Source organism: Phycodurus eques, chromosome 15 (genome assembly GCF_024500275.1).
Source record: "Phycodurus eques isolate BA_2022a chromosome 15, UOR_Pequ_1.1, whole genome shotgun sequence".
In the NCBI taxonomy this organism is placed as follows: Eukaryota; Metazoa; Chordata; class Actinopteri; order Syngnathiformes; family Syngnathidae; genus Phycodurus; species Phycodurus eques.
Genome location: NC_084539.1, coordinates 22,306,272 through 22,324,820, shown reverse-complemented (window position 1 = coordinate 22,324,820; position 18,549 = coordinate 22,306,272). Strand labels below are relative to the sequence as shown.

At 44.5% G+C, this 18,549-nt stretch overlaps 3 protein-coding genes across 5 annotated transcripts in view; all 3 read left to right on the top strand.

The window, feature by feature from the left end:
• The first annotated feature begins 239 nt into the window (after positions 1-239).
• On the top strand, positions 240-3,712 carry ptcd2 (pentatricopeptide repeat domain 2). 3 transcript variants are annotated; one of them, XM_061698718.1, is made up of 10 exons: positions 240-358; positions 497-589; positions 1,263-1,392; positions 1,459-1,576; positions 2,127-2,205; positions 2,277-2,368; positions 2,675-2,788; positions 2,981-3,055; positions 3,151-3,267; positions 3,347-3,712. In XM_061698718.1, the coding sequence occupies exons 1-10, from the start codon at positions 253-255 to the stop codon at positions 3,566-3,568; spliced, it is 1,146 nt and encodes a 381-aa protein (XP_061554702.1). In that variant the 5' UTR covers positions 240-252; the 3' UTR covers positions 3,569-3,712. The 3 variants fall into 3 exon arrangements, with proteins under 3 accessions (XP_061554702.1, XP_061554701.1, XP_061554700.1); XM_061698717.1 differs by having other exon boundaries at positions 1,263-1,576; positions 3,151-3,264; XM_061698716.1 differs by having other exon boundaries at positions 1,263-1,576.
• Positions 3,713-4,563: 851 nt separating this feature from the next.
• cacfd1 (calcium channel flower domain containing 1) lies at positions 4,564-10,339 on the top strand. Its single transcript, XM_061699374.1, has 5 exons — positions 4,564-5,029; positions 6,577-6,649; positions 7,389-7,514; positions 7,625-7,732; positions 8,791-10,339. The coding sequence occupies exons 1-5, from the start codon at positions 4,918-4,920 to the stop codon at positions 8,867-8,869; spliced, it is 498 nt and encodes a 165-aa protein (XP_061555358.1). The 5' UTR covers positions 4,564-4,917; the 3' UTR covers positions 8,870-10,339.
• A 1,558-nt stretch (positions 10,340-11,897) lies between these two features.
• The window catches only part of si:dkey-34e4.1 (carboxyl-terminal PDZ ligand of neuronal nitric oxide synthase protein), a 29,805-nt gene continuing 23,153 nt past the window's right edge, over positions 11,898-18,549 (top strand). Inside the window, exons 1-2 of the mRNA XM_061699321.1 lie at positions 11,898-12,422; positions 13,386-13,457. Of these exons, the coding sequence (XP_061555305.1) occupies positions 12,315-12,422; positions 13,386-13,457 (180 nt within the window). The 5' untranslated portion in view covers positions 11,898-12,314. The remainder of the gene's footprint in view (positions 12,423-13,385; positions 13,458-18,549) is intronic.

Sequence of the window (18,549 nt, the reverse complement as noted above, 5' to 3'; positions counted from 1 at the left end):
GTCAATCAGCGGGCAGCGTTGCCGTATAAGAATGTGCCAAATTATTATCGAGAATTAAAAAAAAACGCTCAACAGAGTTATCACATAGAATTAACATATACATTCCGTATATGTGTGATTTAAGCGTTATGCAATCCGATAAATGTGACGTGGTGACATACAGAGTGTTCAAAGGCTCTGGCGCTGGCATCGGCCTCCCCTTTTGTTTAGCGTCGGTGGTACGGTCCAGTCCACCGCCGGAAAATCAGCAATATGGCGCTGCAGAGGTTTTCGTCTTCATGTTGTCGCTCGTTTCTGCGCCAACCAACTTCACTTGCAGCGTCACTACAAGCAGGCTGGGTTGGGTGGCGTTTAGGAGGTGAGCCCAACACATTTCGAGTCATTTGTGGATGAGATTGGAGACATCTCGGTGGCTGTGTGATCAGAGGTCACACATGTACTTGCAATACTTCTTTTGCATCTGACAAGACACGAATGTATTTGTCCAAATGTGCAGCGAGAAGGCATCTGCTGTCTGAGGATGTCGTCAGACTTGAAGATTTCCAGCGAAGGAAGCTGGCAGTGGCTCACCTTCTCACTGGAACAGATGGTGCAGTACACAAAAACAAGTGCACTGGTTTGAATTAGAAAACACTGGCACAGAGGCAAAAGTACTCATATTCTGATGATTCAACTCGTGTACATAGTGTTCAATGAAATGCACTTGAATACAATTTATTTATTTATTTATTTTTAATATATATTTTTTTGCTGTCAATAACTCATGGGCTCAAATGCACAAAGCCCTTTGTTCACAAAAGGTTTTTAAAACTTTCCTCATATTTAGGGCCAGTGACATTTCACCTGTCAAACATGAACTCGGCCATTGTTTGTTTGTTAGCCGCTAGCTAAACTTACTCCGTTCCGTACTTCTCGTCAAGCATTAACACTGCTTTTAAATATCGGGGGGAAAGCTTAAATAATCATTCCATTAAAATGTATTGTGAATAAAAGTTCACAGAATATTTTTTTTTTTGAATATTTCCTAAAGATCATGCAAATGTATTTGACTTCAAGGTTAAATACAACTGAACTGTACTTAAAGTAAAAAAAAAAAAAAAAAAAAAAAAAAGCTATATGAAAAGTCAGGGGGACAAAAAATCGAACGTTAAACAATTAGTCTTTTGCGGACCACTAGAAGGAGTCAGCATAGCACATTTTGACAATCGCTGCCGCACCGAAAGGGGTTTGGTCTTAGCCATTTTTTTCCGTGGTGTTCGCAGGGAATTTTATCGAATTGTTCGGCCGCCAGCTGCGGAGGAACAGCCTGGTTTTGCGAGACGAGCTCAAGCTGCTGCTCCACTTGTGTCAGTCTGCGGAGGACATGATGACGGCCCGAGACGCCATTTATAGGTACGGTACGTTTCGCGTCATATTCCGCAGGGCTGCCGCTGAGGCCACGACACGGCGTGTTCCCAGGTACCATGCAGAAAACAGGAACGTGGCGCACGGGGAGTTCAAGTTTGGCCCCGTCTTCATGAGACTGTGCTACGAGCTGGGACTGGAGAAGATGGCCGCTGCTACGCTTACCGATAAGGTGCGTATCAGAGGTGGCAAAAGTGCTCGCGCGCTGTACTTAAGTAGAAGTGCAGATACGTGTGTAAGAAGACTGGCAAAAGTAGAATTATAGTCAATATACAGTAGACTCCGCTATTTGCGGGGTGGTAAGGACCACAAATGGTCAAAATCCAAGGATAATTGGACATTTATTTTATTAGTCTTTTTTTAAACCCCCCCAAAATTGTTGAATATGAGGGGATAAACCACCAAAAATAATTTTTGGGGTTGGCTCCCCCTAAAAAATAAATAAATAAATAAATAAATAAAAAAGGAGGAAAATTTTTTGGAAAGAAGTCTGAATCTGCGGGTGCTGGGGCTCCACTGTACACACGTGTGTGTATATTTATATTATATAATATAATATACGGTCACAACTGCTCAGTAAGCTGCAGTAAGATTTGTTGTTTGTTGGCAAAATGTCAAAGTGAATCTTTACTCTCACTTACAGCCAATACCCGCTTTGATAACTTTGCACAGCAAAAAGAAGTCTTTACTGTGTATTGTTGACGTTTTGCCGTCACGAACAGGAAATGAGAGGCTTTTTCGGCGACCCCACTTCCTTCAACATCGCCATAGACATGTTATTCGTGAAAGGCTGTCATGAAGGTAAGTCAATCAATATGCACGGACCCTCCTCCTATCGACTGCTGGGTTTCAAAATGGCAAATGCTTTACAGATGCCCTGGAGGTGTTGCGGTCCATGAGGAGCCAAAGTGTGCCGTTCAACAAAGACACGCTGATGCTGGCGTCTGCTGTCTGCTATAAACTGGTAACTGCAAATGTATAAATTGTTTACGGTGCGTTAAAACCAACAACAACAACAAAAAACCTTCAGCCGCGGCCTGTGTAACAAATTTTGCTCTGACCCATCAGTCAGAGGTCAGAAAAATGCTGACATCATCTAGGGCCAGCGCTTTGGCCCCATGACGATGAATATAAAATCTGATTGGTTTAAAAAAAAAAAAAAAAAAAAAAAAACAGTCCCGTTGCTCCAATGGAATTACACATTCCTTTCACCTTTTGCGAAGGCCCCGCCCATGTGCTGTTCTGTTTATCTTTGTTTTTTTGACATCAGAACTCGACCGAGTCGCACGCAATCTGCACGTCGCTCATTGAGGAGGCTCAGGTCAAAGGGCATTTTGTCCCCAGGCACGCTTACTGCTTTGCTGTGGCTTTAGCACTCAAACAGGTGAGTCTGTAATTGTGCTTGAAAATGAGTATACAGTGAAACCCTTTTAATCGCAGCTGATGTGTTCAAGGTGAAAATCCCAAATATAATCATAAAAAAAACCACCTGCAATATAATGGGGGACCATTATGAACCTTGATATAGCGCGGGCTCAGTGTAATTCTGATAATAATAACTCTTGTTTCTCCTTAGAATGACATTGAAAAGGCACAACTACTGTTTTCGCAAATCATGAGCACAGACAGTCGACTGTGCCAAAACCTAAAGGTGAGTCTGCTTCAAAATAAAGCGCGAAAGTTCACGTTATTTCCTGTTTAACACTTTTTGCCCCCCCCCCCCCCCCCCCTCACCACGTGAATTAGGTTTTGTTACTGGCGATGTCCGGAGCGACACAAGAGGCCGTCACGATCCTTTTTTCTGCGGCCAAACTCTCGAAAGGCCCGTCGTTTGTCAGGAAGCCGGAATTTTCTCAAGAGGTGGTGAGTGCGAAGAACTCGTCGCACACATTTGATACGCCACCAGTCGAGCGTCCTCGACGTTTCCTTCATTCGCTCCCAGTTGGATCAGCTGCGCCTGCGGGCCGAGGGCGGCGAGCGAGCGGCCGAAGCCGAGCGGGTGCTTTCGCAGCTGGAGCGCGCCGGTCGGGTGACGCGGCGGACCCTGGACGACATGCTGTGCCACGCGCCCTCCCCCAAGAGGAGAGCGGCCCCCATCGTGGAGCAGAGGCGGACCAGCAGGAGGACCCTGAAGCCGCTTCACTCCACGCTGCTGTCGGAGTGACGTTCTCCGCTTAATGCTGGACATCAGTCACCGTGCTGTGTTGCATATTCAAAATATGGTGAATTGGAAAAAGAAACGTCTGAAAATATGGGCCTCTTGGTTGCGTATTATAATTAATATACTGTTCTTTTTTTTTTTTTTTTTTTTTTTTTTTTTTAGGATGTACAGTCAATGCAATAGTGTTCAACAAAATTGTGATGATTGCAATAATATGATAAAAATAATTTGGTATAGATTGACATTTTAGATTATTTTGATACATTATACCAGTGATTCTCAAAGTGTTACTGGGACCACAGGTGCCATGCTGGCTCCCTCTAGTGGTATGTGAAAAAAATAACTGCTTAGGTACAGTTCAGCTGTATTTAACTTTTATAGTACATTCGAACTTAATCTTTAAGAACTGTTTTTTTTCCTTAGTTAATTTTCAGGTCAATTCTTATTCAACTCGTGTAATTTATTTTTAATTGTAACATTATTCAAGAACAGTTTTTTTCTCAGCTCTCTTTTAATGCTCAACCTGCAGAAGGATTCTGTTGCTTCCAGTCATATTACATATACTATTTATGAATAAAACTTCTGTCTTGTTTTTTTATGAATACTTTGGCTTACTACGCGACTGTAGTTTAATGTTCAGTAGTCACAACAGTAGTACTTGGAAAACGCAGTCATTTTTTTAGGTGGTACATAGTGTAAAAATTGTGAGAACTACTAAATTGAGCTATTAACCAAAATAAAGACAAAATAGTGTCTGCAAAGTGATCTGAGTGGTTAACAGGGCACAAATCCCGCCCACCTAACTTGATGTGTCAGTTTGATTGGTTGAAATGTAAATACATTTGAAGTATTAATTTTACTTCATGAATTAAGTGGCGTCTTTAGTTATGTGATTTTATTATCAGTACGTTTGTTTAAAAAAACCCCGAATCTGTTGCTTGTGAAACGTAAACAACGAGCACGGCTTCTTCCCACAATGCACCACGGTTGCAGCAACCAGGAAGTAGGAAACAGTAGCCTCCGCCGAAAGAACCATATCGGATGGTTCCGTGTCTTTTTTTATTTTATCTTATATTATCATAATTATTGTGTCACTGTTAAGTCCTAACACAGTTTACAGTATATTAAGAGGAGAACAGCTGCGGCGTTGATGTTTTGGACATCTTTGGTCGACGATTATTAGCATTAGCTGCTAGCGGTAAGCTACTGTCGAACACCGAACAAGAACAACCGCGACAGGTTCCATTTCGGCTCCACGGTACGGCTGGCGTCGGCGTCCGGAGCCGCCCCAACGCCACCGGCAGCTTCGTCGTAGAAATCGAGCTTTGGGCTACGAGCTTTCTGCCAAGACCATGAGCTCCGAGGAGACCGCAGCGTCCAGCAAAGCCTCCCCGCCGGAGGACGATGGCATGACCTGGTGGTACCGGTGGCTGTGTAAAATAGCCGGTGTGCTGGGAGGAATATGTAAGTCAATTGCTTTTGAATTTTCATTTATTGGTTTCATTTTTTTAAAAGATTTTTTAAAATGTGGCTCCTGGAAGCCGTCACCTTATCGTGGTGGAGGGGTTTGTGTGTCCCAATGATCCTAGGAGCTAAGTTGTCTGGGGCTTCACGCCCCTGGTAGGGTCACCCATGGCAAGCAGGTCCTAGGTGAGGGACCAGACGAAGCACGGCTAAAAGAACCCTATCTTGAAAACTATTAATGGATCTAGGTTTCCCTTGCCCGGACGTGGGTCACCGGGGCCCCCCTCTGGAGCCAGGCCCGGAGGTGGGGCTCGGATGGCGAGCGCCCGATGGGAATCTGCACCCATGGGGGTCCCCCTTCCCGTGGGCTCACCACCTGCGGGAGGGGCCATAGGGGTCGGGTGCAGTGCGAGCTGGGCGGTTGCCGATCCGATCCCCGGCTACAGAAGCTGGCTCTCGGCACGTGGAACGTCACCCCTCTGGCAGGGAAGGAGCCCGAGCTGGTGTGTGAGGTCGAGAAGTTCCGACTAGATATAGTCGGACCCGCCTCCACACACGGCTTGGGCGCTCGTACCAGTCCTCTCGAGAGGGGTTGGACTCTCTTCCACTCTGGAGTTGCCCATGGTGATAGGCGCCGAGCAGGTGCTGGTATACTTATTGCCCCCCCCCCCCGGCTCGGCACCCGTACATTGGGGTTCACCCCGATGGACGAGAGGGGAGCCTCCCTCTCGACGGGTCCTGACTGTTGTTTGTGCCTATGCACCAAATAGCAGTTCAGAGTACCCACCCTTTTTGGAGTTCTTGGAGGGGGCGCTCCCGCTGGGGACTCCCTCGTTCTACTGGGGGACTTCAATGCTCACGTGGGCAATGACAGTGAGACCTGGAAGGGCGTGATTGGGAGCAACGGCCCCCCCCAGATCAGAACCCGAGCGGTGTTCTGTTATTGGACCGGGGACGACCCAGGACACGCCGGTGACCCGACCTCAGATAAGCGGTAGATGATGGATGGATGGCATTTTTAAAATGGAATGCTTCCGAGTGACGTCACCATAAGTACCCGGATGGTCACGGTTGAGGCGTTTATTTACCTGCCCAGGCGCAAAATAAATAAAAGTTTTCAGATTTTTGTGCTTTAATTCAAAATGTCCACTCACGTACTGCACATTTTAATGTTGCTCACAGATTAAAATATCGCCAGGTTGTTGTTTTGTTTTATTTCTACACAAAATAAACGTAGTGAGTGGTTCGGCGTCGTCGGACAAAAAGATCAGCCGTCGCCCATTGTTTGGGCCCCGCCTGCGCGACTGCAGAGCCTGGTCGTCGTCAAAACAAAAAGCACCATCAGCAACACTTGACACCAGAGATTGTTGCATATTCCATGAGCTTTGGACGGAAATAAGACACAAGAAGAGCTCCTTGCTTGACCATTTCATCTGACACCACCCATGAAATCTAATACTGTACACGCGCGAGTGGGGAAATGTATTAGCCTGTTTAATGACATTATTGTATTGCTCTTACCTGGTTAGTTCCTGTGTTTTCTGCAGCGTGTGCCATCGCAGGGGTGTGGAACTGTGTCACTGTGAACCCTTTAAACATCGCCGCTGGAGTGTGGATGGTGTAAGTCGCCGACTTGGCACACATTGACTGATTAGAATGTGTTTTTGCAGTTTAGTTGAACCTGTGAGCACTCTCTAAGGATGTTTTATGCCATTCAGCTTCAACCATTTTGGCTGTGTTGAATGAACATAGGTCTAATTTTCTCAAGAATATTTTCTAAATTTGTTAAATCTGTGCCACAAATTAGCCTAGTGGCACATTTGTTCCTAGCGACAAAAATGATTCCGTTGAAAATGCCGTGTTTCATCACACGTTTATGTTAACATAACCAATGGAATCCTTTAGGTCAGGGGTGTCAAACTCATTTTTCTCACGGGCCACGTCGTAGTTATGACTTTCCTCGGAGGGCCGCTACGACTGTGAACCCATATAAATGAAAGATTACCACATATATTCTAATTATATACAGTATACACAACACATTGATGAATAACCAGTTTTGAAATCAGAAGCCTATAAAAACACGTTTTTCACCTATTACATTTCTTTTGAAAGGGGGATTGTTCCCAAAAAACTGCTTGGAAATATCTCAATGGTATTACACCAGAACACAATGAGCAATTTTGATTTGCTTTCGCGGGCCACATAAAATGATGGGGCGAGTCGGATCTGGCCCCGGGCCACCAGGTAATCGGCAGAATAATCGATTCTCACAGATATTTGTTAGCTGGAGTCCTACAATGACTGAAGTGTCAAATGGATGATGATGGTGACGATGATGATGAACCGCCTCGTCCAGGTTGAACGCCTTCGTGTTGTTCCTGTGCGAGGTGCCCTTCTGCTGCCAATTCATCGAGTTCGCCAACGCCGTGGCGGCCCGCGCCGATCGCTTCCGAGCCTGGCAGAAGTCCTTCTTCTACTGCGGGTGAGACATTGTCCACGCCGTCTTCATTACATCAAAAACACGTTGCCGCTGTACTGTGTATGGGGGGGGACGATGTCCTGGACTTGCTGGCTGACTTGTGTTGGGCGCAGGATGGCGCTTTTTCCCATATTGTTGAGTTTCTCCTTCACCACGCTGTTCGGGAACGCCATCGCCTTCGCCACCGGGGTCCTGTACGGCCTGGCGTCTTTAGGCAAAAAGTAAGAGCGCTCAAAAAACTGCACTTTTTCTCTGTCAAAAGATGATTCTCACTGTCTTCCTGGCTGTCAAACATCCACTAACAAGCAGTAGACTCTCCTTTTATATGGACTAATTATCATTTGCTTCATCAAATATCCACTGACATGAGTTTTTATTTAACATTTTGTTGTTTGTTAATTCAAGCTTTTGTTTTGTTTACATTGCCGTCACAACATCAGGTACACTTGATCTAATCTAATGAGAGGAGCAGCATCCCAAATTCTTCACAAAGATGATAATGCTCAACAATATGTTTACAAATATGTTGATCATCATACAGAAAGCTGTAAAATTCGTGGTTACCGACTTTGCCAAATATTACAAACAGGTCTCACCACTGCAATAACTGCATCCAATTGTTGTATATTGTAACCTACATTATTTTAATTGATACAAAATTTTGAATTCTATTATCATTCTTTTAAAGGCAATGTCCTTAAAAAGGCTTACATTTTTAAATAGGAAGGCCTTCGTCGGTCTTAAAAGAAAATAGCACGAATAGGTCGAGCCCCTTGCAATTCGCGGAGATGTTTTTGGGTGTCCCGCTCCGGTCACAAATGTTTGCTAAATGCGGTCAGGCTCGGTCCTTTATAGCTACAGTATTAACATTTGAATAAGGGTCCGGTTTTCTTTCTTGAACCACTAAGTGACTATTTGGCTGCGGCATTATATTTCAAAGAACATCGCAAAAATATCAGCACTGTGTTCTGAATCTCATATATATATATATATATATATATATATATATATATATATATATATATATATATATATCTCTCTCTCTCTCTCTCTCTCTCTCTCTCTCTCTCTCTCTCTCTCTGTGTATACACGCACATACATATACAGTTAGGTGAATTGTCTAGGTCCACCATATAAAAAGTAGCCTAAAAATCAGCGCCAGTTCTTACCTCATGTTGTGGCGTCCTAACATTCCTGACGGGCGCCATTTTAAGCGTGGCTTTAACGAACCCCCCGCCCCGTCCCGGCGCTAACCCGCTAACGGCCGCTCGCCTCTCAGGGGGGACGCGGTCACGTACGCCCGGCTGCAGCATCACAAGCAGGCCGACGAGGAGAGGATGAGCGGCCCCGCCGAGTGAGACCCCGCCGCCTTCTTCCCGTCCTCGTTCCTCAACGCTGTCGACGCTCTCCAGGTGTCCTGCTTAATTTATTTATTTATTCTCTTGTGGGACTTCATGTAAGTTGTGTGAACGTGTGTAATTTAAAAAAATATTCCTTTTACGGTCTGCATTTTTGTTTTGTTTTGTTTTTGCTGCTTGCTTGTTGCGCGTGAAGCCTTGGACTCCAAACTAGGGCGTCCATTTTGTGATCGCTCCCTTCCAGGACCTTAACCGTCTTATTGATTGTATTATGTGCTTATATGACTTGAGATTTATTTTTGGTTTATTCCCCCTTAAAAAAGCCTGAGCCTTTGCCTTTCCTGATCCACACCTTGGAATGTATTTTTTAAGTAAAAAATGAATAATAAAAATGGTTTTATTTTTGCTATATTACTGTAGTCCATTACAACTTATGCTCACTGGCAGTTTTAGCAGAACGAAAAATGAGTAGCAATTGACCCAATTTCCTCTTATAGTGGCCAGGGGACATTTCTTGACTCGTGTATAGAGAGTACCAAACGCCTGTTTCGGAGTGACATCGATGAATCGACTAATTGGTTAGAAATTCATTTTGCATTAATAGCCACAATAACGTGCATATGAGGAGAAGGTGTTATTTTTGTCCACCTGGGGTTGCCATTATCAGTCTAGTGTAGTATCTGTGATTTTGTGTGTGAATGGCTTTAAAAGGCGGGGCCCGGCCCGGTGAGCGCCGTGGGCGTCAGCCAATGTGTGTGGAGAGTTTGCTGGCTGTTGTGTGACTTGTGGCCATTGGAAGCTCCTGTATGAGTGTACTTATTGTTACACATTTCTTGATTATTCACATTTGTCCATTGAACTGAGTCTTCACACGGCCGTCGCGGCTTTTTGCGCATTCGGGTGACGAGGCACGTGGTGACAGCAGCCGCTCTACCTGCACGCTGTTATGCCTGCGATCATACGGCGAACCCTCGTTTATTGCCGAGATGTTCCATTCCTATCCCAATAGGTCAAAATTTGCTTTGCTGTAAAACAGAAAAACATTTATTTGGGTGGGGCAGGTGCCACTATTTGAGGAAATACACTATTCAACAACCTGTTACTGACCTCTTTCAAAATCCAGTCAAGATTCAATTAAAAAGGGACTATTAATTGGTTGATTGTGGTTTTTTTTTTTTTTTTTTTTTGGGCAATGTGCTATTTGTATTGTTTGTTGTTGTCCCGAATATTAACGAAAGTTTGGGAGAAAATGTTTACAACGTATTTGCAGTTTGATCAGCTGAACGGCTCTCAGGTACGCGAGCACTCGTAAACACACACACACAGCCATTGTTAAGCCATGTTAACTACAGTTGTAACAAGGTCACGAGAGAGCTTTTTTGTTGTCGTTTTGGAATCTTGCCGTGTGGGTGTTTTGTGCGCTGTGACATGAATGCTCTTATCGATCAATTAAACAAACCTGCGACTCTAGTTTTTCCGCTGTGGGTCTTCACTACACCGACGACGGTTCCCTCTCCGGCCGTGACGTGCTCGGTTTTTAGGCCACAGCAATTAGTTGAGCCATGACTAGTTTGGCCTTGTCACTTCACTCTGTCATGTTGCTCTCCAGTAAGAATACTGTAACTTTAAATATGACTCAAGAGAAAGTGAAACGCAGTCCTCCAAAGTAACGAAACTATTTCAATAATGGATAATAATATAGGCCTCCTTTGTTTTTCTGGGTGTCTTGTAGCTATGGTAACACGTCTGAGATGAGATGAGATGAGATTTTCTCCATCTTATTTGATCAACACGATCAAAAGCGTTTGCTTACAAATATGTATGGAGAATCAAAACATTCCAATATTCGCCTCCTTTTTTTGTGAACTGTGCGCATTTCATTTGGTGTTTTTAGATTCACCGTCATTGACACAATGTGGTCGACAGGGGGCGCAGCTGCCTCATTTCATGTCAGTGTCTTTCGTTAATTGACCTTGATTATTAATATTTCACCACATTTGAGAGTTTCAACAAAATGTTAATGCGACAACGTGTAATTCTCACGTTATATAATGCATAGACTAATCAATTCTATTCTATTTTAATGTAAAAAAAATGACATAATATGCCATTCAATTATATGGCTTCCTTCAACATTTTGAAATTTTATTTCTTTTACCATTTTATTTCTTCTCGTTGTTGAGTATTTCAAAAAGCACTATAAGTGGAAAATACCCATCTCCAGGTATTATCACTAATAGAAATGTATGTTTTTGTTGTCTCAGATGAACTCTTATATCATAGCTGTTTTTCCCCAAAATTGCTTATGATAATGTGCCATTTTATAATGATTTCGTTTTCATTCCTTTAGCTTATTCAGTGATTTATTTAATTACTGCAAAAAAATATATATTAGTAAAACACCCAAGTTTATGTGAACATTAGTTTGAAAATGGTTCACACATTATAAATAAATGAAATAAATGCTAAAAACATGAGGCACATAAAGCCGCGGTTTCTGTAATCTGTATTTTTTTTTTAAATTATTTTTTTTTTTTTAACGGGAGGAGGTGATTGGCCTACTGCTCAACCCCCAACCTGGTGGACCAGTTTTTTGTTTTTTCTGTGAGGGTTTTCCTTCCCTTACACAAGCTTCGAGCACCTGGTATTCCCACGGAGTCTCCCATCCAAGTATTAATCAGGCTGGACCCTGCTTAGCTAATTCCAATAGCGGGCGTTTAGGTGTTTTATCACTTGCATTCATTTAGCCGTTTTCTCAAAGTGGTTGGTTAGACGAAAAAATGTTAGTTGGTTTATTTAAAAAAGTAAAAAAGTATTAAATACTAACATGATTGGTTCATTAATTATCATTACATTTTAATAATACGAAGAAATTGCAAAATATTACATAGTCACAATAACCTGTTTAGTTTTTTTTTTTTTTAAATTGTCTGGTAAAAATATTATTAATTTACGGAAATGATTGCATTACATACATACAACTACATTTTAGAATCATTAATTATGACTGCGCTTACTTCAAATATCATCTAAAAATGAGGAATAATGATTCGGTAATTTAAATAAACTCACTTCGTCAATGTATTAGTGTACCTAATAAAGTGCCGCGAGCGTCTCCGTTTTTGGTCTCCAGGGGGAGCGCGAGTGTGGCCAGCACGCGCGCATAACTGACGCACAATGGCGCCCGCCCGCCGGGATTTGGTGGAACTTTGCCCCAGTGAGAGCTTTGCATTGTGCGGGAAGGAGACAAGACAAGTACAACCTCGCAGCACCCGCCACCGCCACAACAACGGACGCCATCACGAGCGACGCATTGACGCTTCTGCTTTTCCTCTCCTTCCGGTTCGGAGCGACGACGATGCGCCGTAGCGAGGAGGAGGAGGAGGAGGAGGAGGACGCACCCGGCGGAGCCCGGTCGTGAGGTCGGCGCCGCGGGATCCCCGCCATGCCGGCCAGGAGGAACCGCTACAACCTGGTGGACGACGTGGCCGACGCCAGGCTGCCGCTGCACAACGACGAGGCGTACCAGCACGGCATCTCCTTCCAAGCCAAGGTACCTCCACGCACGTGACACAACGCGCTTAAATACTACACTGTACTAGATTATGCACACACACAAAAGTTGTCCTCCAAAACTTCACAAGTACCAAGTAACTGGTGAGCACAGGTGGCTAGAGTAGGAAAGAAAAAAGAAAAAAGAAAATCGACTGGATGGAAGTCTGTTGCATTAAAACTACTCGGACAAGTAGGATTTATTCAAAAAGTTACTCTCATAAATGTAACGCCTTTACTACCCGTCTGCTCATAATCTACATGGTGGACGTACTTGCATTCAAGTTGGTCTTTTGAAGACTTTGGGGCGAACGAGCACTTGGAAACGCACCCCACTTCGCCTTCAACTAACTGTGTTTCTGCCATCAATTATTAAGCTGTCAGGAAAACAGAATTCAGCTTTTAGAGGACCGGAGGATCGCTTGTAATTACCTTCAATATTCAATTGGATTGGTTGTCTCACTCATTTATTTAGAGCGCTTAGAACATCTGTCATCGTGAAGTGCTTTAATGCAGACTCTTTTAATATATTTGACAATTTTCTACATGCAAATTAAGAATTTTAAACTTTTTAATACCAAAATGTGTGCTGAAAAATAACAATCAAACACTACCAATCGTGATTCTGTAAAAAAAAAAAAAAAAAAATGCAAGTAAATAACAAAAGTTTGACATTGTAACAAATGGGCATGTGCTTTAATGTTTGGCAATGGCCGTGTACATTGTGAGGGCCCTAGAAGGGAGCCCTGAGGCACGGAGAGAATATGCAAACTCCACATAGGAACAGAGATTCGAACCCAGAACTTCAAGAAAATCATCTCAGGCAGGAGCTCGCCTTGCAGTAGGCGCTACTGAGTGACCTTTTTTTTGGGGGGGGGGGATAATAACAAGTTGATATACAGTAATGTGGTACTTTGTCAAACATTGCTCCTTTTAATTCAAGAATATTGTGTGCATGTTGCAGTATGTGGGGAGTCTGGATGTGCCGCGGCCCAACAGTCGCATGGAGATCGTGGCGGCCATGAGGAGGATCCGGGTAATGAGACAACAGCATCGTGCTAAAGATACCACACACGCTCACGCTCACGCACAAACACACTAATTGAGTCCACAATAGCGAGAGTGTGTTGCTGTCAGATGAAGTTTGCGCGGATGACGTAGCGATGCACGCTTTTGCCCGTGTAGCAAAGTGTTGCATGGCTGACTTTATTTTTTATGCACTCAATGGAGATGTCAACATGCCGAAATGGCCGACTCGCCGTGTCTGTTCGGGCATGGCTTCTTGGGACTTTCTTGAGGGTCGACTCTCGATAGACACGTCGACCACATTTTTTGTTGCTAAGTAAAACTGGCTTTGAAGGCTGAATTTTTCAAAACATTCCAAGGGCTGCTGTGACCATGGAATGGCAGCTTCAAAGCAAAATGGCAGCCTTCCTGTCTTTTTGGCCACAGCTTCTTGAGACTTTTTGTGGGTCGACACACAATAACCTACCAAATTCCATATCCATAAGTGAAAGTGTCCTCAGGGGCTGAATTTTGGAAAAAATCCCCGGGGGATGCTATAGGGAACCCATGGATGCACATTCGCAATATGCAAAAATCCATGAAAGCTCTGCTAGCTTGATGCTAACCTATAATGCAAGACAGCATAGACGGGCTTACAGAAATTAACACGGATGTTACAGTAATGATAATTCCTAAAACAACTGCTCTTTTAACACTCTTAACGGCGCAGCAACACCTACATTACAAACGGAGCAAACAACAATGCTCACCGGCAAATGAGTATAACAAGGAAGCAATTGCAACAGCACTGCCTTTTTGTTTACGAGTGTTCGGGTGCACACGAGGCTCCCACTGCATGCGATTATTACGGGATCTCAGCAGTTGCCGGAATTGTTTTCCCGCTCGCCGTGTCCCAGCAGGCCGCCGCTCCTTCCCGGCCCCCGGAGACGCCGCGCGCAGCTGCGCGAGGCGAGCGGGTCGACGGCGTAATCTAAGTGAGCCTCGCGAGGCTCCGACACGACAAGGCAAGGCACTTAAGCACGGCTGAGCGAGCCTGCGCCAAATGTGCCGTTTCGTTTCTCAGAGATGGCGGAAACGGCAAAATGTGCGTTTATCCTCTGAAACGTGCATGAGTGCCGCATCGTTTCCCAACTTATGTGGGGAATCCTCACAACTCATTCGGGTTCTTTTTGGCAGGTTTGAGTGTGCAGTCAGAGGAGGTGCTAACCCACAAATTACATTCGGGTGTCTGGAGGACACATGAATGAATCACAAGCTCAGTAGGCCGAGAACAGGGATTCCCAAACTGTGCTGTCCATTAGATACAAAGTGTAAACATATGAACATTTCATTTTCAAATCCATGCGATCGTTTTAGGAAGGAGATAAAGATTAGGGGGTAAATGTCGGCATTTTTCATACGTAGCATTTTGTGTGGATGAGAAGGGGTGCACCAACTCCTTTGGGATGACAAATGATCACCTCAATCCTTGAGGTCTTGCGTGATGTCATGCACACTATTGAGGGCGTGTACCAGCTCTGTCGGTATGACAAAACATGCACGGACTCTTGAAAGGGACATCTTGACGTCAGGGGTGGGAGGGAGCGGCAGTAAAACAGGCCAAAATCCAGATGTCAGGGACTAAGGCGGGGCGAGAGACAATTTGCATACAAGGTATGACTTAGCCAATGCGCGAGTGTGAAAATAAGTCTCAAGTGAAGATTTAAAGATTTCTACAGAGGTAGCCGCTCGAATATCCACGTTTAGGGGGTGCGCAGAGGACAGGGGGTGTGGCAACTCTTTTGATGATCCAAAACGCGTTATAAAAGCGAGCAAGAAATTAAGTCTTACAGTCAGGCTGCCTCCTAGCTGCCAAAGCCGCTGTCTTTTTTTTCCTTTTTAGTTAATCTCTTGATTGTGATTGGTCAGCGTGGCCGCGCACCTGCCGTTCCCACGGCGAGACACAATGTCTGTCGCCCCCCCGCCGCTCCTTTGAGACGCGTGTGAGGCCGCTCTCCATTGTGGCCCGCTCGGCAGCTTTTCTCCGCTTGGATTTTTGTTGCTTTCAGTTTGCCTGGCGGCGCAGAAAGCGCCTTTGAATGCCTCGTGCCTGTGTCTCCGGCCACTTTTCTTTTGGATCAGTGGGTGGGGGTGGGGGTGGGGGTGGGGTGGGGTTGGGGTGGACTTACAGGAAGATCGCAAATGGAAAACCCTCCCCATCCCCTCGCTCTTCTCCCACCAAAATAGCGCACCTCCATTTAGCCCATCGCTGGCTAGCTCCTCAGTGCGGACAGGAATAGATCCGAGGCTGCGGGCCAAAAAGGCGCTTCCCCCTTTGAATTCCGATCGGCCCCTAATGGGATTTTTTTAAGGCCTTCTTTTTCTGACTGCAAAGAGTCTCCCGGGAAACTCTTTTTTTATTTTTTTATTTTGTATTTTTTTTTAATAACCCTTCTGTCCGCCTGGATCACCGTTTGTTGCGAGCACATGCAGCATTGGGGCAGCGGGGATGCGTTCGGTCTGCTGTGTTTGCTGGGGGATAAAAAGCAACACACCCCATAAAGAGACAATATTGACTTAAGAACAAACAGATGTGCAAGATGAATAATTAATTACAGCGAATCCCCATTTACTGCGGGGGAGACGTTTCCGTACCCAACCGCGATAGGGTGAAAATCTGCACTGTAGAGAGAGCATTTAAAAAAACATTTGCGAGCTTTACCCCTTACACACTCTTTAAACACATTCACACTTATTAAAACACAAACTTAAGTTGACGAAAGTCCTCTAGCTTAATGCTAACGTACTGTATAACACAAAACACCATAGACGGGCTATTGGAAATTAGCATAGATTTTGCTGTAATTACAAACGCAACACTTAACTCAATTCTATTTACATAGCGCTTTAAGAACAACCGCAGCGCCAGCAAAGTGCCGTACCTAACTACCACTCAAACACAAAACAATTTTACATAACAATTTAGAAACAAAACAAAGTTTAAGCAGTCAAATAAATAAGACACAACAAGGGCAGAGTCTCAACCCAAGGAATAAAAATGTGTTTTGAGGCAGTGTTTCAAAATAGATAGAGAGGGTGCTTGTCTGATGTGCACTGGGAGGTCATTCCATAGGTTACGTTCAAAACCAACAACAAAAGAGAATTCAACATTATACATTTAAACACGAGAATGTTTGCTATAACCAGATAAGGAAAGTCTGTTAGCTTAAAGCTAACATATGCAAAACACCATAGACGGGCTCATGGAAATTAGCATAGATTTTACAAGTAACTACAAAACTTCAAACGACGGCTACTTTAACACACACAGAGCAGCAACACATACAGCATACAACCACAGTCACAGGCATATATTTGCTCTTCCTCTTCATTGCGCTGCATCTACGCCAGTAGACCACAGTGTCGCCCGGTATGTTGTGGTATTACACTGAAGGTGCGCAACTCTTAAGTTCTGTAATAGCCATAAAATCTGTCGCTCCCAAAAAAAAAAAAAAAAATCAGCGATACGTCGTGAGCTTGAACAATGAATGGCAATGCAGTGGTGGAACACAGTATTGCTTTTCCTTTTGATATTCTTTCCCCCCGGCAACACACAGGAGCGGAAATACCATAGGATAAAATATAGTTCCTTAGAAGACTGATCGACTTCATCCACCCCATTGTGTGTCGGGGCTGAACAGCAACAACGCGGGTCGGGGGTGTCATTGACAAAATGTAGGACAATCCTATCAACAAGCCACCACATGATAGCCCAGCATGCAGTATGTCCGCGACAACAAGGAGGGGTGGGGGCATGCGGCTCGCCACTTTTGTTCTATGTGCACTCAAACATTGCGCACACCGGATATGCATGTTTTTTTTTGGGGGGGGGGGCTTTCCATAATGGGGGTCATTGTTTTCACTGGTGCTGGCTTTAATGGCAGATGTACATGAGCATAGTGGCTGACCTATATTTGTCGTGGATCACCTCAAATTGTTGAGAACCCTTTTGTCTGTGCCACACATGCGGAATGGAGCCCTACATAAATGCATAAATGTGTCACTTCATGTATGCGGCTTGGATGTTTTACACCCTTCCATCGCACGCCAAACAAAGAGTAAGGGAGATTGTTGTCACGTGTAGGACATAGCCAATACTTGCCAGAAATGTCTGCAGCTCGAAGCTTTCCCATTATTTTGCAAAATGTAGCCAGTTTGGATGTTTGTTTTTTTCTACCATTTCCACCCAGGCGCAGGATACGGGAGAAGAATACGGGAGATTGTTGTCATGTGTAGGACACAGCTAATAATTACCTGAAATTCCTACACGTCTTGTATGTAGCCAGCTTGGTTCTTTTTCATGCCATCCTTCACAGCCCAGACATATGTCGAATATGGGAGATTGCTTGTCGTATGTAGGAAACCGCCAGTAATTCGCCTAAAATTCTCCCAGCCATGAGGTTTCTGATATTTTTGCTACGTTTTGTCAGCTCAGATGTTTTTCCACCCTAACCCCACAGCCCAGACATATGAACAATACAGAAGATTGTTGTCAGTTGTAGGACATACCCAGTACTAGCATGCACTAATTATCGCCCCTGTGGTCTCCAATGTTTGTTTTGTTTTTGTTTTTTGTGCAAAATAAGACCTGCCTTGGAGTAACCCCACTATCCCTCGCAGCCCACACATACATATGAAAAATAAGTGAGATTGTTGTCGTGTAGTACAGAGCCAGTACTGCCCAGTAATTCCTCCAGCTCCAAGGTCCGAAAAAGCTCATTTATACCTGACAAAGTGACGTTTACATAACTAATAACACATCGCGGTGGGTGACGGAAATGTGAAAAATAAATCCGTGGCCTTAAATGCAGCGCGCAGACAGCTGGTCCTCTCTCACATGGATGGACAAGCAGGTGCCAAACGCTCGCAGCATCATGTCACACGCATACACAAACACGCTCGCATCATCCGCCCCCGAGGCCGTGCCGTGCCACCGTTAGTCGACGCACATGCGCCAGCCAAAACCAAAGATTTTCCTCAAAAGTGCTGAGCCGCAAGAGCCTCAAGTCAGAGTTTCATCATCACGACATTCTTGCACTGTTGCTCGCCGCAGCCTCGGGTTG